The sequence below is a fragment of the Cygnus olor genome, chromosome 1 (assembly GCF_009769625.2).
Source record: "Cygnus olor isolate bCygOlo1 chromosome 1, bCygOlo1.pri.v2, whole genome shotgun sequence".
Lineage (NCBI taxonomy): Eukaryota > Metazoa > Chordata > Aves > Anseriformes > Anatidae > Cygnus > Cygnus olor.
In genome coordinates, this window is record NC_049169.1 from 127,778,977 (window position 1) to 127,795,712 (window position 16,736).

The following is a 16,736-nucleotide window of genomic DNA, read 5'->3' on the forward strand; positions in this document are numbered from 1 at the left end:
ACAGAAACTGATTCCACTGCGAGTATGGCCTAATTTACTAAAAATGCACTAGTTTAAAGGAATTTCTTAACAATTTTACCCAACTCCCACTCTTCTGTGGAATGCTGTTTCACATAGCTTACACAAAGCTGTAACTGACAAGTCCAAAAGAGCTTTCTTTGGTTTACTCAATCAGTTAAAGCAGTCTAAATTTTGAAGTCATCTCACCTCAATCAGATCTTCTCAAAGCTCTGGTTCTTGAAAGGAGATAAAAAGAATCTTTTCAGATGAAATTGTACCTAAACTGTAGAGCCACGATGCAAGAAATAGTTAACAGACACATATTTAGTCAAGGAGCTATAAGCTAGTTTTATTTGTAAAATACTTTTCCGAAGAGCAAAATACTGTAATTTTATTATATAAAAGTTAGCAAAATTTGATACATTTCTAACAGAAACAAGAAAACTATTTCTACTTTTATTCAATTATTCAACTCTCTTTCAATACGGAAGCTAGAGGAATGCACCACACTAACAGATTTCAGTGCCAGACAGGTCGTTCAATAAATATATCATTCTACCATTAAAATCTGTGAATGACAGTGAAAAAGTTTCATGTAACTACTGAAAAAATATAAGCATTTTTGTATTTTTTTCTGAGGTTTGGAACTAGTAATATCTACACGCAATATAAAATTCTTGGCATTTACAAGAAAGATTGTATATAACAGTAACAGCAGAATTTGTTACCAAAGTTCTTATGTTACTGACAAACAGCAGTACAATGTCTCTATTTAAAAAAAAAAAAAGAGATAAATTCAGCCTATTTCGTAAGTCCTACAGAAGATGTCTGCAAGGAGCTGGCAATGGAAATGTACTAATTTCATATTTGATAAGGCCATTGCATATCCTAACTTGCAATAAAAGCTGATTCTATACTGTATAATATAATATAAACTGCCTGTTTGTTATGAATAGAAGGCAAAATGAGAACCAGTATCCTATTTTATCCTCTTGCTAACAAAAAACAACAAAACACATGGAACCTTTGCCTTGGAGAGGACAGATCTAGTTAAATCTTGCTCTGCTATGTACACAGGCATAAATTTGGCAGCCAAAGTTTCAGAGGTGAAACTGGTTCCTTGTGTCAGCTTTCTGAGGAGCTATTTTCTACGAAAAAGTTGGATGTGTGAGACTTAGCTCAGAGATTATGCAGATGGCAAGGCAAATTTATGCAGCAGTTATCCAGTGTGAGAGGGCTGTGTAACTAAAGCTGAAAAGACAAGTAATGGAAAGGCATTGTATCGGGTTTCTGTGGCAAGGTTTTGGTAGCATGGTGGCCGCAGGGGTGGCCTCTGTGAGCAGAGACAAGGAGCTGCCCTCATGTCAGACAGAGCCAGCTCCAGCTGGCTCCAAAAAGGACCCACTGCTGGCCAGAGCTAAGGCTGTGATAACGTGATTAAAAAAAAAAAAAAAAAAGTAAAAAATGCTGTGTGGAAGCTGTAAGAGAGAGGAATGAGAAATGTGAGAGAAGCAACCCTGCAGATAACATGGTCAGAGAAGAAGGAAGGAGAGGAGGTGCTCTCCAGGTGCTAGCACAACTATCCACACCGCAGCCCGTGGAGACGCCCACAGCGGAGCAGGTGGACGTGGTCTGAAGGAAGCTGTGGCCCATAGGGGACCCACGCTGGAGCAGTTTGTGGAGGACGGCATCCCGTGGGAGGGACCCCACGTGGAGCAGGGGCAGGGAGTGACCGTGAAGGAGCGGCGGAGACGAAGCCTCAGGGACTGACCGCAGCCCCCATTCCCCGTTCCCCTGCACTGCTCGAGTGGAGGAGGTAGAAAAATAAAGACTTAAGCTGAGCCTTTGAAGAAGGGAGAAGAGGAGGAAGGAGAAAGATGGCTTCAGTTTTGTCTTGGTTTCTCACTATCCTACTCTATTTTTAATTGGCAATAAATTAAAATAGTCTTCCCAAATCAAGTCTGCTTTGCTCATGACGGTGAGTGATCTCCCTGACCTTACCTTGACCCTTCATTTTATTTTCCCTCCCTGTCCTGTTGAGGATGGGGAGTGAAAGAGCAGCTTGGCAGGCACCCGGCAGCCAGCCAGTGATAACCCACCACATTCTGAATACTGAATATACCCACCACATACCAAATACTTGCTCATTTGAAAAAAAGAAGAAAACAGTCATTACCTTCTGTGCAGTTACTGCTGCTGAATTTCAACTTACAAATCAAACTGAGATGTAAAATTGGATATATATGTAGTCATCTATTTATGTATTTTTAGGATTCCCACACCCCAGTAATTTTCAAAATGAGATTTTTATTATTATTATCTTAATAATTCAGTCCACTAATAAATCTTAGTGTTGTGCGGAAATGCAAGCAAGGGCAGGAATAATCACTGCACATCTTTCAGAGTTAAGTTAACAAGGACAGGATGACAAGTCTTCAGAACAGCAGCCTAACCAGACAGCAAAGCAAATATGCCTAGCTTTGTAGACCAGGAGCCACAGGCCTGAATATTAAAAGCTATGATTGTGAGTTTGAGAAAGGTGTACCACTGATGTTGGTCATCTCTGGCTGCATACAAACAGCACGCAGCATGTGTCCTTACAGTCTTAACTGAAGGACCATCACTTGAAGCTGCTATAAATTACTCTTTCTTAAATCTGAATCAGGATCCAAAGCCTCTAGATGTCTAGATGAAAGCTGCAGCCCATTTGCACCATGGGGACATCAGACAGGATGAGACGTGCCACTGAACCACTACTTCCCTGAAGAAGTGCTTTCTTCAATTTTCATCATGAAAAAACAGAATCGAGTGTTGGGCTGTTTGTTCTGGATGCTTTTTTTTGTAGAGCTAAATCAGAATGAAGAAAAAATTACCAACTGTACTTACAGTGTTGTCTGTCTCTTTCCTTAACCTGTAACAAAGACTGCTGCTATAGGAAGAGGAAAAGGAGAGAGATAAATGAGCTAGATGCAATAAAGATGTGTTTTCCTTTCTGCATTAGGTATTTTTGCATAATATATCCAACTGTCAAAGCAAATTTCCCTCCTCACACAAACGGAGACAGTTTAGCTGACTATGAATCTTCCTCCACAGAGGACCATTCTTTCCTCTCCACATTTCTCTATCTGCTTCTGCTGCCTTGATGTGCAATCCATCTTTTGTAATCAAATTAATCTTTCATTGTCATTTAATCATGAAAAGAAAGTGCTTTCAGGGGACAGCACATTACAACCGCTACAGGAAATGGTGGAATTCATCTCTGAGGAGCACAAATGCTACTTCTACAAAGACTTGGGGTTCCTAAGTCTACTGCCAACTTTGGTCTCATGAAATATGATATTTAGTGCTGCTGCCTACATGGGATTTATCAGAACCTGCTAAATGAAGATTTGAGTCGGCTGCTAAGAGATCTTCAGTCTGCAAGATTGATAGTGTCACTTCCACATGGCTTTACAGAAGTAGGACTCTGTGGGGGACTCTTTTCACTTGATGGTGGCCTTGCCAAGATTCTCCGGTTGATTCCAGCTGTAGCCTTTTTATGGTCGTGTCTGAGACTGCGGATTGTGCTGTTTATGGCAGCCACGCATGCCTTCCAATCATATCCAGTTTCCTTTAGATCAAATGATGGGTAGTTCTCTTGAAGAAAGTCTAAAAATAAACACGAGTGAATTATCGATTATTTATGCAATTTTATTTTCGGATGTAATTCAGTCAAAACAAGTGCATGCTACCAAAACAAGACACCATAGGCATGAGGCTTGCAGACCAAAATTACAAGGCAGATATTTTTCCCCTTTGTTTGAGATACTTAAGAATGACAAAAGGTCTAAGCATTAAAACGAAACATGCAAAGAAAGTGAGTAACCATTTATGTGGGCTTGACCCCTTAAAGTGCTAAATAACTTCAGCTTCTGCTGCTGAAGCAAATAAGTCTCAGCCTCCATTTCAGAAAGTCCAGCATTTGGCGAGACTAAGCCCTCCTCCAGAGGATCTTTGACAACTATGTACAAGAACTATAAGCATCCTCCTGTTTCTGGTGGATGGGTTCAGAGCTGTCTTAGCTCCATCTTTTTGAAATGTGGGAGTTGAAGGGTAGATCAGATCAAACTTGATGATCTTGAAGGTCTTTTGCAACCTAAATTCACTAAACCGAAACACAGCAGTTTAACACAACACAGCTGTAGAGAAACAATGGTGACAGAAAAATAGCAAGAGGTTGTTCCTTACTGATCTTGTTGCAGTACAGTAAACAAATACTTGACTTAGATAGGAAGGGGATAAATAAGGTAAGACTGCTGCACCTTTCTGCCCTTCCAACATGTAAAATGAGTGGTTTTAAGAACAGATTGGTTTTGTTAGTTTTTATTACTGATGAGTGTTCTTCCAAGCTTAGCTGAATTAGGTTTTCTCTCGGCAAGCCCCTAAGATCTTTAAACAGGTACCAAAAAGGAATTCTCAACTGCAATTTCAAATCAAAAGCAATACTTTGTTTAATTCTCTGATTGATGTTTAGATTTACCTTAGTAGAATGAAAGGTACAGCTAGCTGATACTATTTCAGTTTTGTTCTGTTGCTCTCACATATCCTTATCCTACCAGGTAAAAGCCTAATACAGTTTGCAGCTGATGCTTTGCTTAGCCTATAGTTCCCCACCTGAAGACCTAATTTGCCAGGAAAACATGGGCCAAAAGAAAGACAAGAGCAGAGGGAGAAACCTGCGCTCTAGCAGTTTATTCTACTCTGAGTGGCTTGGAAAAAAAATAAAGGAGGAACGAAAGAAAAAAGGAGAATACTCCTGAGGTATACTGCCAAAGGATACACCAGCTGTTGGCTGAGGCAACAGCCAGGGTCCCTTCACCTCCATCCCTGACAGCGTGTATGGCCTCGGAGCTACAGCACGGAACACAAATTCCTGCTACCAGGCCTTTGTACATGCCCCACAAATCAGCTTTTTAATAATGCCTTTTCTTTCACAGAGAAGTCTTAATTGTTGAGAATATAGCAAAGCTAAGCTGGTCCCCTTCCTGCCCTGCAGGGTTGCATTCATGGAGATGATGTGACCATCCCATCAGGCTATGTTAGAACGTTAAAGAAAACTGGGCCATGGACTGCCCTCTGGCCCGAAAGCCAAGTGACATGGCCTGGCTGCAAGCACAGAGCAGAGAACTTTGCCTTGCATCTGCTGTGGAGCCCATCTGGTGTGCCTGCAGCATTAAGACACCCTTAATATATCTTCTGAATGCTTAAAATCAAAACAACATGACACAAAAAGCGCATACTATGGGAGTGTGTGGAGATGCTTAAAGTGGCAAGCTTTCTCAGGCTAGTGGTGGAAGAAAAAACAGTTTGGGAAAAATTACTTTTGCGTATAGTCTTGCCATACTGGGAATGGTTTCTGCTGTACTCTGTCCCTCAAGCCATGCCCAAACATCATCCCAGAGTGTGCAAGTCCCAGTACCATTTTATTTAGCAATATTGCTGTAATCTCGGAGGTGAACTTACTGCACGCCTACTAACAGCCACAGAGCAAAGAGCAAACAAAAATCTGATGATCTTCCACCCAATGCTGCTGTTTATGCTGGCCATGCTAAATTCTTAACAGATAATGCCAACTTTTCTTCTGTGTAATAAACCATACGCACCCTTTCCAGCTACAACCTGCTTCACACTCCTCCTCACTTGCTGTTTAATTGTTTTTCTAACTCCACCGCCACTGTCACAGTTCTGCTTGCTTTATCCAGCCTTGCAGGAGGGACCAAGTGAAGCAAACAGAAGGCTCCCTTCTCAGGAAGGAGCATGGATCATTGCTGCCCAGAGAGGCTGTGGAGTTTCCCGCTTTGGAGATCTCCAAAAGCTGCCTGGGCAGCCTGCTCTGGGTGTCCCTGCTTGGGCAGGGGAGGTTCCTACCAGCCTCAGCCACGCTGTGGTTCTGTTCCGGAAGTCTTAAAGCTGAACTGAGAACAATGCAGAAGGCAAAACACCTGCTACCATTCCAACCACAACATAACCCCTCTTGGCTTCTGGGATAGGATTTGCAAACAGAATAAACAATACTAATCTCCTGAAGACATCCTGGATTCATGTAAGCTGAAGAGATGGCAAAACTGTCCAAATCCATACAAAGGAATAGGTTGTTCTACATTATTTGAAAAGACACACGTCGACAAAGAACCGTTATCCAAATAGCTCAAACTGGTCAAGTTCAAAATGCTGCCTGTTCACTTGGCAGCAGTCCCTATCCTACCTGTAATTTCTAAACCACTAAATAATTTGCTGAGACCTTTTCCCTCAATGGAGCCTGTTAAGAGAGTAGGGACAGCTGACCTCTGAGCCCTTAGAAGGGTGAGGTTCTTGAATCTGTTCCTTTCTGATCACTCAGGCTGAGGAACCTCGGGAGGCCTCTATTCCAACCTCCTGCCCAAAGCAGGGCCAGCTCTGAGGTCAGGCAGCATTGCTCAGGGATTTGTCCATTGAGGCATGGAAAAAGGACAGAGATAAAACAACTTTCACAGAGCAACCTGCTCCAGTGCTTGACTGTCCTCATGGGCAAAATGCTTCTGCTCATACCCAGTCTGAATCTCTCGTTTCCGTTTATGCCTGTGGCCTCTCATCCTCCCACATTCAACGCTGCAAAGAGCTTGGCTCTCTCTTCTCAGTAAACTCTTTCTGGCAGACTGCTGTCCCTTGGAGCCTTTTTTTTTTCCAGACTAAATAAGCCCAGTTTCCTCCCTGGACAAGAGTTCTAGTCCACTGTCCCTTTTGGTGGCCCACAAGCTCCCACCTATGAGTTTCCCAAATAAGCCAAAGCCTGCTCTCCTAAGCTACAGGGTCTGCTCTCAAACCTTTCCAACTCTCCTCAGGATCCTGAGGTCCGTTATTTCACAGTTTCTACAGGCAACACTGCCACTGATTATCACACCCAACCTTGTTCGTGAAGAGCATCAGAACCTGCTGTGTATTACTTCTGCTTAGCCTATCCAGCACTTGTATGAAGAAATTACCTCTGACACCCTTCAGAACCCTTGGGGGCTGCTTGCACCTCCCACTGTGTCACCCTTTCAAGTAGGATCAAGGAAACTGAGTTCCCCCATAAGAACAAGGTTTGTGATCTGGAGACTTCCTTAACATGTTTGAATAGACTTTAACTACTTTCTCTCAACTTTTTCCACTACTTGTACTAGTATTTGTCAAAACAGGTTCACAGAACAATTCCTGAAGCTGCATGGTTTGTTCTTAAGACACAGAGTCAATCGGTCTTTTTAATTTCCCCCATTATCATTTGAACAAAGGTTTTCTTTCTTACCTCTGAGAGCATTAATCCTGTTACAGTCCAGTGGACTCATGCCACGTTCAAGATTACCGTATACGTTGCTTTTCACCAGCACGTCTTCAGTGAACAGATGACGGATCAGGTAGCGAGCTGACAACTCCGGCCGCGACTTCCCCTTAGCCACATAAATGACTGAGAAGGGCAGCTGGACGTTGCGCCATGGACTTCCAAGTAGTTCTGGAAAAAAAGTCATGGAGAGAAGTATTTTACTTATTCCATACCAACTATCCCGTAAAATGGATGTATTACACTGAAGCTACAACACAAAATATTCTCCCCTGAAACTACCGTACTTTGTTGGAGAGACCGGAGCAAAACTGCAACACTACAGCTAATTCTAAAATATAACAGATTGTAGACAGATGTTCCAGTAGCCAAAAAACTGCCTGTTTTACAACAGTGTAATAGCACTTCTGATACGCTTTCAGCAATGCTAGCAATGTAGCCTTCATTAATGATCGCTTTCTAAATGGTTTTCCTCTCATGTGTAAAGAAGATGCTATTCCAATTACATAAATAAATAAAAGTTCCGCTATTACAATGGTGCTTAGGTCCCTTAAGCGGAAACTGAAAACAGTGAATATTTTTACAACTCCTTCAGCATGACTCCACTGCCAACCACGCAGTTCTTTGGGGGTCAGAATAGTAGTAACAGATCATGGGTGCAGGAGCAGATCTGCTAGAGCCCCAAAGTGATTCTAATCAAATAATACAAATGCAACTAACAGTTCATTTTCCTTGAAGCTCTCTACAGGCATCATATGCTGAACATGAACTTTCCAGCTGATGCATTTATATGTTGTCTTTTTTTTTTTTTTTTAAGTGCAAAAGCTACCTTAAGATTTTTTTCTTAAATTGTCAGTTTTACAGAAGGATGTGTTTTTCTTCTGAAATTACAATATCATTTCATAGATATTCTGAACGAGCTCACTCCATTAAATTAGAATATCTATCCAAAAAATATTGCAAAAAAGGGACAAGTGTGAAGCAATTCCTGGAAAAGGGAAAGACTGAGCAGACTATCTTACAACTGAGCTTTCCAGTCTTATAGTGGACATAGTGTTATTTCCCATAACACGGGAAACTGGTAGATGCAAACATTCTGTTAGCCAGATCGTGTTCCTGTTTGCTCCCAAGAAGACTTACACACCAAGAGGCTAAGAGAAGAGTCACATAGTTCAGCAAATCCCTTTACTTCACAATGTCACCTATAGTAGCACCTTCTGCTTTTCATTGACCATTTAAAACGTAACATGCATAAATCCAGAGGATGACAATTTCTCAGTTTACCCATGGGTTCCAAAGACTGCAGTTTCTTGACTGAAGGTGTGTGAAAAGGTTCTGGAAACTTTTCCCATCCTGAGTTCTGCAGACTGTCAGTTGTGGAAATGGTGATTTTCTGAGGGTTTTGAGAACTCCCTTCATTATCTTCATTACAATTTAAATCTACACAAAGAGATGTATCTGGAGTGTCGGCTAATTTTTCTTTCCCGTCAGCTATCTCCTGAAACAAGTAAATGAGGTTCAGATGTGCACCAGAAAAAGCCTACCTGTTTTCTAATTAGTGTTCCAGTTCGTTTCCCATCTAGTATAAATTAGATTCCATGTATTTACAATGTAGTTATTCCTGAATCTCCATCATCACAGCTACAGGTGAAACAGATACTACACATTCATGGCTTGGCACAAAGGTTTGTAGAAGCAGAGGTGAATGGAGTTACAGGTGTTTTGGGAGTGATGCTTCAGTAAATATAAAGTCGAAATGCATAACTGGATATATCTGATGGAAAGGCTGTGAAACAGTGCTAGCAGCTACATGTCCAAGCTCTCAACCAGATCTGATGCTACTCCTGGGCTAAGGGAGTTGGGGTTGTTCAGCCTGGAAAAGAGAAGGCTCCAGGGAGACCTTACAGCGACCTTCCAGTGCCTAAAGGGGGCTACAGGAAAGCTGGGGAGGGACTCTTGGTCAGGGAGTGTAGGGATAGGTCAAGGGGGAATGGCCTTACACTAAAAGAGGGTAGGTTTAGATTGGATATAAGGAAGAAATTCTTCACTGTGAGGGTGGTAAGGCACTGGGAGAGGTTGCCCAGAGAAGCTGTGGATGCCCCATCCCTGGAGGTGTTCAAGGCCAGGCTGGATGGGGCTTTGGGCAGCCTGGTCTGGTGGGAGGTGTCCCTGCCCATGGCAGGGGGTTGGAATGAGATGATCCTTAAGGTCCCTTCCAGCCCAAACCATTCTGTGATTCTATGACTTACAGAACTTTCCTTTTAGCATCTTATGTCTACATGTATCTTATTAACTGAACGCTGGCCATGGGAGCTGGAAGAGACAGAGGAAGGAAAAGGACTATGCTGCCAGTACTCCCCATATGGAACCAGTGCTGCAGTCAGCAGACCCATGCTGAGCAAGGCAAAGACAGAACCCATGGAATTTCCAATTAGTGCACCGTATGACTAGAGTTCAAATAATTAATTTGACAAGAAAACACAAATTTTGTACTTAATAAATTACCACCTTGAGACGACTTACTGGGTTTATTTTTGTTTCAGAGCGTAAACAGCGGATCATAGCATTGACATTTGTGATACAGGTTTTCCAGTCTTTTCCATATTCACTCAAATCATAGTTTGGAAAGTTAGTTGCAAGAAACTCTGCATATAAAATGTAGAAAATTGTTTAAGCTTCATGACAAGAAAGCAGTAATTAAAAGTATTCTAATTTAGAAAGGAGAGAAGGCTAAGAAATGCTTGATCTTTTTAGGAACTTCATATTTCTAGCTTTTATGAAAGAGATGGTAAACTCAAGTTTTGAAGGTAAGCAGCACTATGAAATTAACATTAAGATATCTTTTTAATGTGTTGACAGTAATGCTTTTATTAAGCAATTTCTGGTAGAATTAAGGGAAAGATGTAACTTAAGATACCAACTTAAAAAAAAAGACTGAGTAATTCTGATGCTGCAACAACTTTATACAGTTCATGCAATCTCCCAGCCTTTAAAAAGGAAGGAGGAGATGCATAGGTTCATACATACGTGCCACAGGATTTGGGGTAAAAAGCTTGACAACGTGAAAAAAAAATAATAAAAGCCCTCCTCATGTTCACCATTTCTCAAACAAGCAAGAAAAGTGAAATTAAGAGAAAGAAGAGTGTTTAAGAATAAGAATCATCAGGTAACATTTGTCCTGAGTGTACAACGGCCATAAAAAACAACAACAACAACAAAAAAACCTACAAAACCCATAACATACACACAAAGTAAGTAGTAATGAAAAATTTAGAAGCACTTAGCATAACTCATGAACAAGAACTAAATGGAACTACGAGAAAGCAGAGCTGTTTTATCCATTTTGACCAAAAATGGACATTGAGAATCACAAAGCAGGAACTTCAAAAACCAAAAGACACAGCAGAGCAGAGCACATCCACAGCTGCGTTTAGCAGTTGCTTGACAATAATGATCATTACCATGGAGAAAAGGACACCTATATGGTAAAATCTCTGACAAGTACTGAAGAAGGAAGTAAACCTGTGCATTTTCAGAAGTTGTATACCTCTTATTGCAGCAATTTTGTTGGGATCCAATGTTCTGCGCCCCCGTGCACTCACTCCCATAATGCTGCACAATAAGGTCTCCTTGGGGAACAAGACCCGAACTAAGTAGCGAGCTGCGTACTTTGGTTTAGTCTTTTGCCGAGCTTTCATCAAATAGTTTCCAAGAACTTTCACATTTCTCACCGGGTCACCAACATACTCTTTTGTAAAACAAAAACATTCAAAGAGAAAATAAAATATAATAAATTATAAAAAAATAAAAATCAAGAGAGTCATTAAAAAGAAATAGTGTTTCAAACTGTTTCTTAACCTCTAAGCCAGCCTCTGTATACGCTCTCCACTAAAACTAATTCTCCTATATATTACTTATCTTTACTCTTACAGAAATAAAGCCACAGCTTTAAGTTGTTAACAGAACTGTCTTAATTTCACATTAACACTAACACAACTAACTGAAATAATAACACCCAAGAAAACATATTAAACACAAAAGAGGTTAAAATGTTTGTACAAGTCTATTTTTGCACACGTACAGATACTATATGTTTTCAAGACGACCCATGAATAATGGCACAACCATACACACTGCTGCTAAATCATACATTGCTTACAAACTCGCAGACAGGTATCTGGGTATTTCACCTACTACTCATGTAGCTCTTCAGCTGTATGAACTTGTATTTTACACCAAAAGCAACCAAAACCTCATAGCCCAGACTTCCACATTACTCAGAGCACTTACAAAGAAATACATTATTAAAAAAAAAAAACTGGTGCTATTTGATACGTGCTTGCTTTTTATATCACAACGATGTACAGAACTCTTCATTTTCTGTGGAATACAGTATTTTGGAAGAAACCAAACACTGGAGCATTTGAGGACAGAAAGGATTTTTCACAAAACTTTCCACAAGAACAAAACAGGTATTTTCTTCACACAAATCAGGTAAGTTGTTTCCTAAATACTCAACATCTATGCAGGCATATGCTTCAACTTTACTTGCAATTTCTTGTCTTTTAGAAAATATGCACAGTATGAATGTATTACATATAACACGCAGGTCAAAAATAGTTTACATCAAGAGTCCTAAGAGAGAATAAAAGGTCTTAGTCTTAAAATAACCCAAAGCATGTACCGTAAATCAAAGGCTTTTCTTAGTCTATACAACCGTATATACACTGTGCAGAGGTTTTTAACTGATCCCCAGCATATTAAACACTCCTACGACCTTCTTTTCAAGGGATTTAAACACTATTCTATAATAAGCATGTTTGGAAAGGCAGCCAGTTCTGTTCCTTTACTTTCGTTAAATGATGATAAAGAGATTTCTTTAGGCATAATTTTCTACACTAAGAGCAATTTTTTAGCCTATATGTCTGTGTGTTTATTGCAAAGGAACTCACCAAAGCTTGGATGGATGGAGACCGAAGAAGATGGCAGTTCCTTACTGATGTTCACACTCCCAGATGCATTTCTGTAGTTCACCACCACAGCTTTATTTCCCAGGCTGGTCTCAGATGGTGCTGGCATCACTGAGGATGCCACTGAGGAAGGTGCACTGTTGACAGTACTTTCCACAACACTGGCTGAAAGATTTGATTGCGGAGGAAGGTCAGGGATGCTGTTAGCTGTTGTGAATGGTGAATGCAATGAATGTGTAGAAACTATGGTGGGGAGTGGAGGGCTCTGCCTAAGAACAGGCTGCTGCGGTTCAAGCTGAACAGTCTGTTGAACACTTTTTATTGTGGAATTGACCTGAACATGGCCATTTTGTAAAGCGACCCTTATGACTGGGTTATGCATTCCCTGGCCTGGTGAAGAGAACTGAAGACTTGATTCCCTTTCCATGGATTTTTGTACTCTTATTCTTCCTTGGGGCAAATGACTGGAACTTCTGTATGTAAATCCAACTGGTTTCTGTAAATGTGATTCAGAAAACAATTAAATGGTTAAATTAGATATAGCTGATCTTTCGAAAACCAGGAAGACTACTTTTTAGTATTTATGCTATTGGCAATAGACTTCACAGACTCACAGCGTGGCTGAGGCTGGCAGGGCCCTCTGGGCTCACCTGCTCCAAGCCCTGCCCAAGCAGGGACACCCAGAGCAGGCTGCCCAGGCCCAGGCCCAGGAGGCTTTTGGAGATCTCCAAGGAGGAGACCCCACAGCTCTCTGGGCAGCCTGTGCCAGGGCTCCTCACCCGCACAGCTCAGAAGTGCTGCCTGGTGCTCAGAGGGAGCCTCCTGGGCTCCAGTTTGTGCCCAGTGCCCCTTGTCCTGGCACTGGGCACCACTGAAAGGAGCCTGGCTCCATCTTCTTTGCACATGTCCCTTCAGGTTTTTATACACCTGAATAAAGTATAAGACCCTCCCTGAGCCTGCTCTTCTCCAGGCTGAAGAGTCTCAGCTCTCTCAGCATCTCCTCACTGGAGAGATGCTCCAGTCCCTTAACCACTTTCACGGCCCTGTGTTGAACTCTTATTATGTCCACATCCCTATGGTACTGGGGGGCTCACACTGGAGACAATACTCCAGTACACCTCACGCCTCACTGTCTATTCTTCTTCCTTCTTTTATTTTCACTTGTAGTTCAGACAGTAAGAGTTTATCTGGTCAGCTTGAGTGCTTCTCAAGTTTTCTCTACCTGGGGTGCTGGCTTTTTTTTTTTTTTTTTTTAAACTTTCTAAAAAGACAGAGAAATATATAATGAGAAAGGCACCTTTGTGAAAGCTCATTTTTAGTGGGAAAAAAATAATAATGGGCAAAATAAAATTAAGAGTTTTTGAACCATTGACCCAGACTGCTGAATTTTCAAGGGCTGTCCACTGCTATATTAGTTTCCTTTTAATAAAGGAAAAACAAAACCGATTCACCTTCTCTCCTGGTTCCCTCTTCACTCTTTATTTGCTGGCTGAAAGCACTAAACATCCAGATCTTGCCCATAATGGCAGACTCCAAAGTGACTAAAAAGGACAAACTAAGAGATGGGCTATGCTTTCCATCTTTTGGAGTCTTTCATTAAGAAACATATGCACCCTAAAACATATATGCTAGTTTGAAATTCACTGATCAGGAGTTACCCAATGTAGCTGATATGTTTTTGTTTTGTTGTTTAAAAACAGAGGTCTGATCATATTCCACCCTTGCAACCTTTAAAAATCTATAACCTCAAGAAAGGCTTACCTAAATGTTTGTCCATTTCTCTGAGTATTTGAGTTGATTTCATTAAAAAAAAAAAAAGTATCTTCACCAGAAACCTCTCCTTATTTATATCCTTAGCCCATTACAGATATAACAATAGCACAGTTTTAAAAATTCACAGCATTCCTGATGGTTTCAAAGAGAAAATGCAAGCAGAACCTGAGAAAATGGTTGGCAGCATACATTTGCTGGCTTCTGTCTTACACCATATAATGATAAAAGTTTTCTTTAAAAAAACTGTGCAGGTTATTTTTAATTTGAACGTTAAAGTAGCTGCCTTGCCACCATGATCAAAGGGACAGCTAAGAAAGCAGAGGTCGTGTGGTCCAAGTACTGCTAACGACACCAATTTGTTCCCCAAATCTTGTATTTTTGGTTAATTGGACAGTATAAGCCGTCAGGACAAGTTGTCAGGACAAGAAAGTACTGCCATATAAAATATAACATCCAATTCATAACTGACATGCATGAAAGTGTCATCATGTTTACTCGCATACGTTTTACTCAATGCAAATGGCTTTACTGATGTCTTGACGTCTCTTGACAACAGAATCACCTCTGCCACACTAAAAGCTTTGTAGTATTGTTGACAAAGAAAGGTCATTACAGATTTTGTGACCTTCAAAAATCACCTGTAATGTTTTTCCTTTAAAGAGCGTTTGTACTTAAAATACAAATATTCTGTCTCTTTAGTTAACAGCAGATTAACCATGTAAAAACAAAATAGATCACGTACTCAGCATTGTGCCCTCTTAAAAATTTTGAAGAAAGTTATTTTATTAGAAAAATACAATTCTGTACTGCAATAATGGAGAGGACAACACACCACTAAGGTCTAAAAATCAACTTGCTAATAGAATCAGCATGTGTTGGTTCTGTGATGCATAAGCTCTCTTCTAACTCTTGAAACCAATGAGATAGTACACCACACCTGGTAAAACAGTAACAGAAATATAACCAAATAATATGTAACCTACACAATTCCTTCCCATTCCTTCCAACAAGAACAGATTTTTACAGCATCTATTACGGGATCCTGAATTTGATGAGGGCCACTGGCAATTCTGTGACCACTAGTCAATAACAACACAGGAGACTGAAGCTGTCATATAACAAGAAATCTAGAACAATTTAATTGAAATGGAATTGACTAGTTTGCTACTATTTTTAGTCTTCGTGAAAGGAGAGGTTTTTAATTTTAAATAAACATCAGAAGAAATGAGAAAATTAAAAAAAAATGAAGTTCTCAAGTTCTTTAATACTCACAGGTTTGAGCAACAATGGCCTCACACGAGTATGCTGCATTTCTGAAACCTTTCGATGTAGTAGGTCAAGCTTTTTATCCAGTTTCTGAATGGCATCATACATGGCCTGATAACAAATGTACAGGTTAAAATGTACAGCATTGTTTCGCAAGAACCCAACTTAAATCTGAAGAAATCGAGTAAATTCCACTAAAGGCAAAATTCCCTCCCTAACATTGGGCAAGATCAGTAAATAATAAATACCTTCTTTAAGCACATTAAACATGAATGCAAATAACAATAGTAAATATCATGGTAAAAAGAATTCTCAGAGAAGCCCACTCCTGCTATTTTAACATGGCTGGCATTTACATGTTGTTCTTCCTGCTTGTGTAATGTTTTCATTTTATCTATTATTTGGTACATTTCACTTTACATTGAAAAGCTACTGACAACCAGTAAAGGAAGCTAGGTATATACTATTTTAAGTCACAATAAGCTCCCAAGTACAGAGGTGAAAGGCTCATAGGCAGTCACTGAAATATTGATTTTTATATCACTAATGGAAACATATTTAGAACAATACTGTCTGTAAAGTTAAATTCCCAAATGGAATTCAATCCAGCCAAGGATGTCATCAAAGAGAACAAGAAGTGCTTCTAGAAGGACATGGGTAACAAAGGGAAGTCTAGGGAAAATGTGGGTCCATTGCTGAATGAGATAGTGGGACAGGGAAAAGACTGAAGCACTGAATGCCTTCCTTGCCTCAGTCTTTACTAGCAAGACAGGCCTTCCGGAATCCCAGAGACTGGAGGTAAAGACTGGAGCAAGGAAGGTGTGTCCTTGGTGGAAGAGGATGAGGCCAGGGAACACTTAAGCAAATTGGACATTCATAAGTCCATAGGCCCTGATGGAATGTATCCATGCTGAGGGAGCTGGCAGACGTCACTGCAAGACCACTCTTGATAATTTTAAATCAATCGTGACAATTTGGAGAAGTGCCAAATGACTGGATGAAAGTAAATGTCACTCCTGTCTTCAAGAAGGGTAAGAAAAAGGACCCCAGGAACTACAGGCTAGTCAACCCCACCTCAGTCCCTGGGAAGGTGATGGAGCAGCTAAGGCTGGAAACCATTTCCAGGCACACAAAGGACAAGAAAATAATTAAAAGCAGTCAGCATTGTTTCACCGTGGGGAAGTCAAGCCTGACCAACCTGATAAGCTTCTGTGATGAAATGAGCAGCCTGATGGATGAGGGGAGGGCAGCAGATATTGTCTACCTCGTCTTCGGCAAGGCCTTTGACACTGTCAACCATAAGAGTCTCATACACGAGCTGTTGATGTATGGGCTGGATGAGCAGCAAGATAGATTGGAACCGGCTGAACAGCCAGGACCAGAGGGTGGTG

At 40.7% G+C, this 16,736-nt stretch overlaps 1 protein-coding gene across 2 annotated transcripts in view; it reads right to left on the reverse strand.

The window, feature by feature from the left end:
• Nucleotides 1-329: 329 nt before the first annotated feature.
• Nucleotides 330-16,736, reverse strand: part of BEND2 (BEN domain containing 2) — a 30,295-nt gene continuing 13,888 nt past the window's right edge. Inside the window, exons 6-12 of one of the 2 annotated variants that reach the window (XM_040532755.1) lie at nt 15,352-15,456; nt 12,289-12,802; nt 10,884-11,084; nt 9,860-9,981; nt 8,621-8,831; nt 7,304-7,507; nt 330-3,648 (exon numbers count right to left, since the gene is read on the reverse strand). In XM_040532755.1, coding sequence (XP_040388689.1) covers nt 3,413-3,648; nt 7,304-7,507; nt 8,621-8,831; nt 9,860-9,981; nt 10,884-11,084; nt 12,289-12,802; nt 15,352-15,456 — 1,593 coding nt within the window. In that variant the 3' untranslated portion in view covers nt 330-3,412. Of the gene's footprint in view, nt 3,649-7,303; nt 7,508-8,620; nt 8,835-9,859; nt 9,982-10,883; nt 11,085-12,288; nt 12,803-15,351; nt 15,457-16,736 lie in introns of both variants that reach the window. The other variant, XM_040532747.1, reaches the window with a different exon arrangement.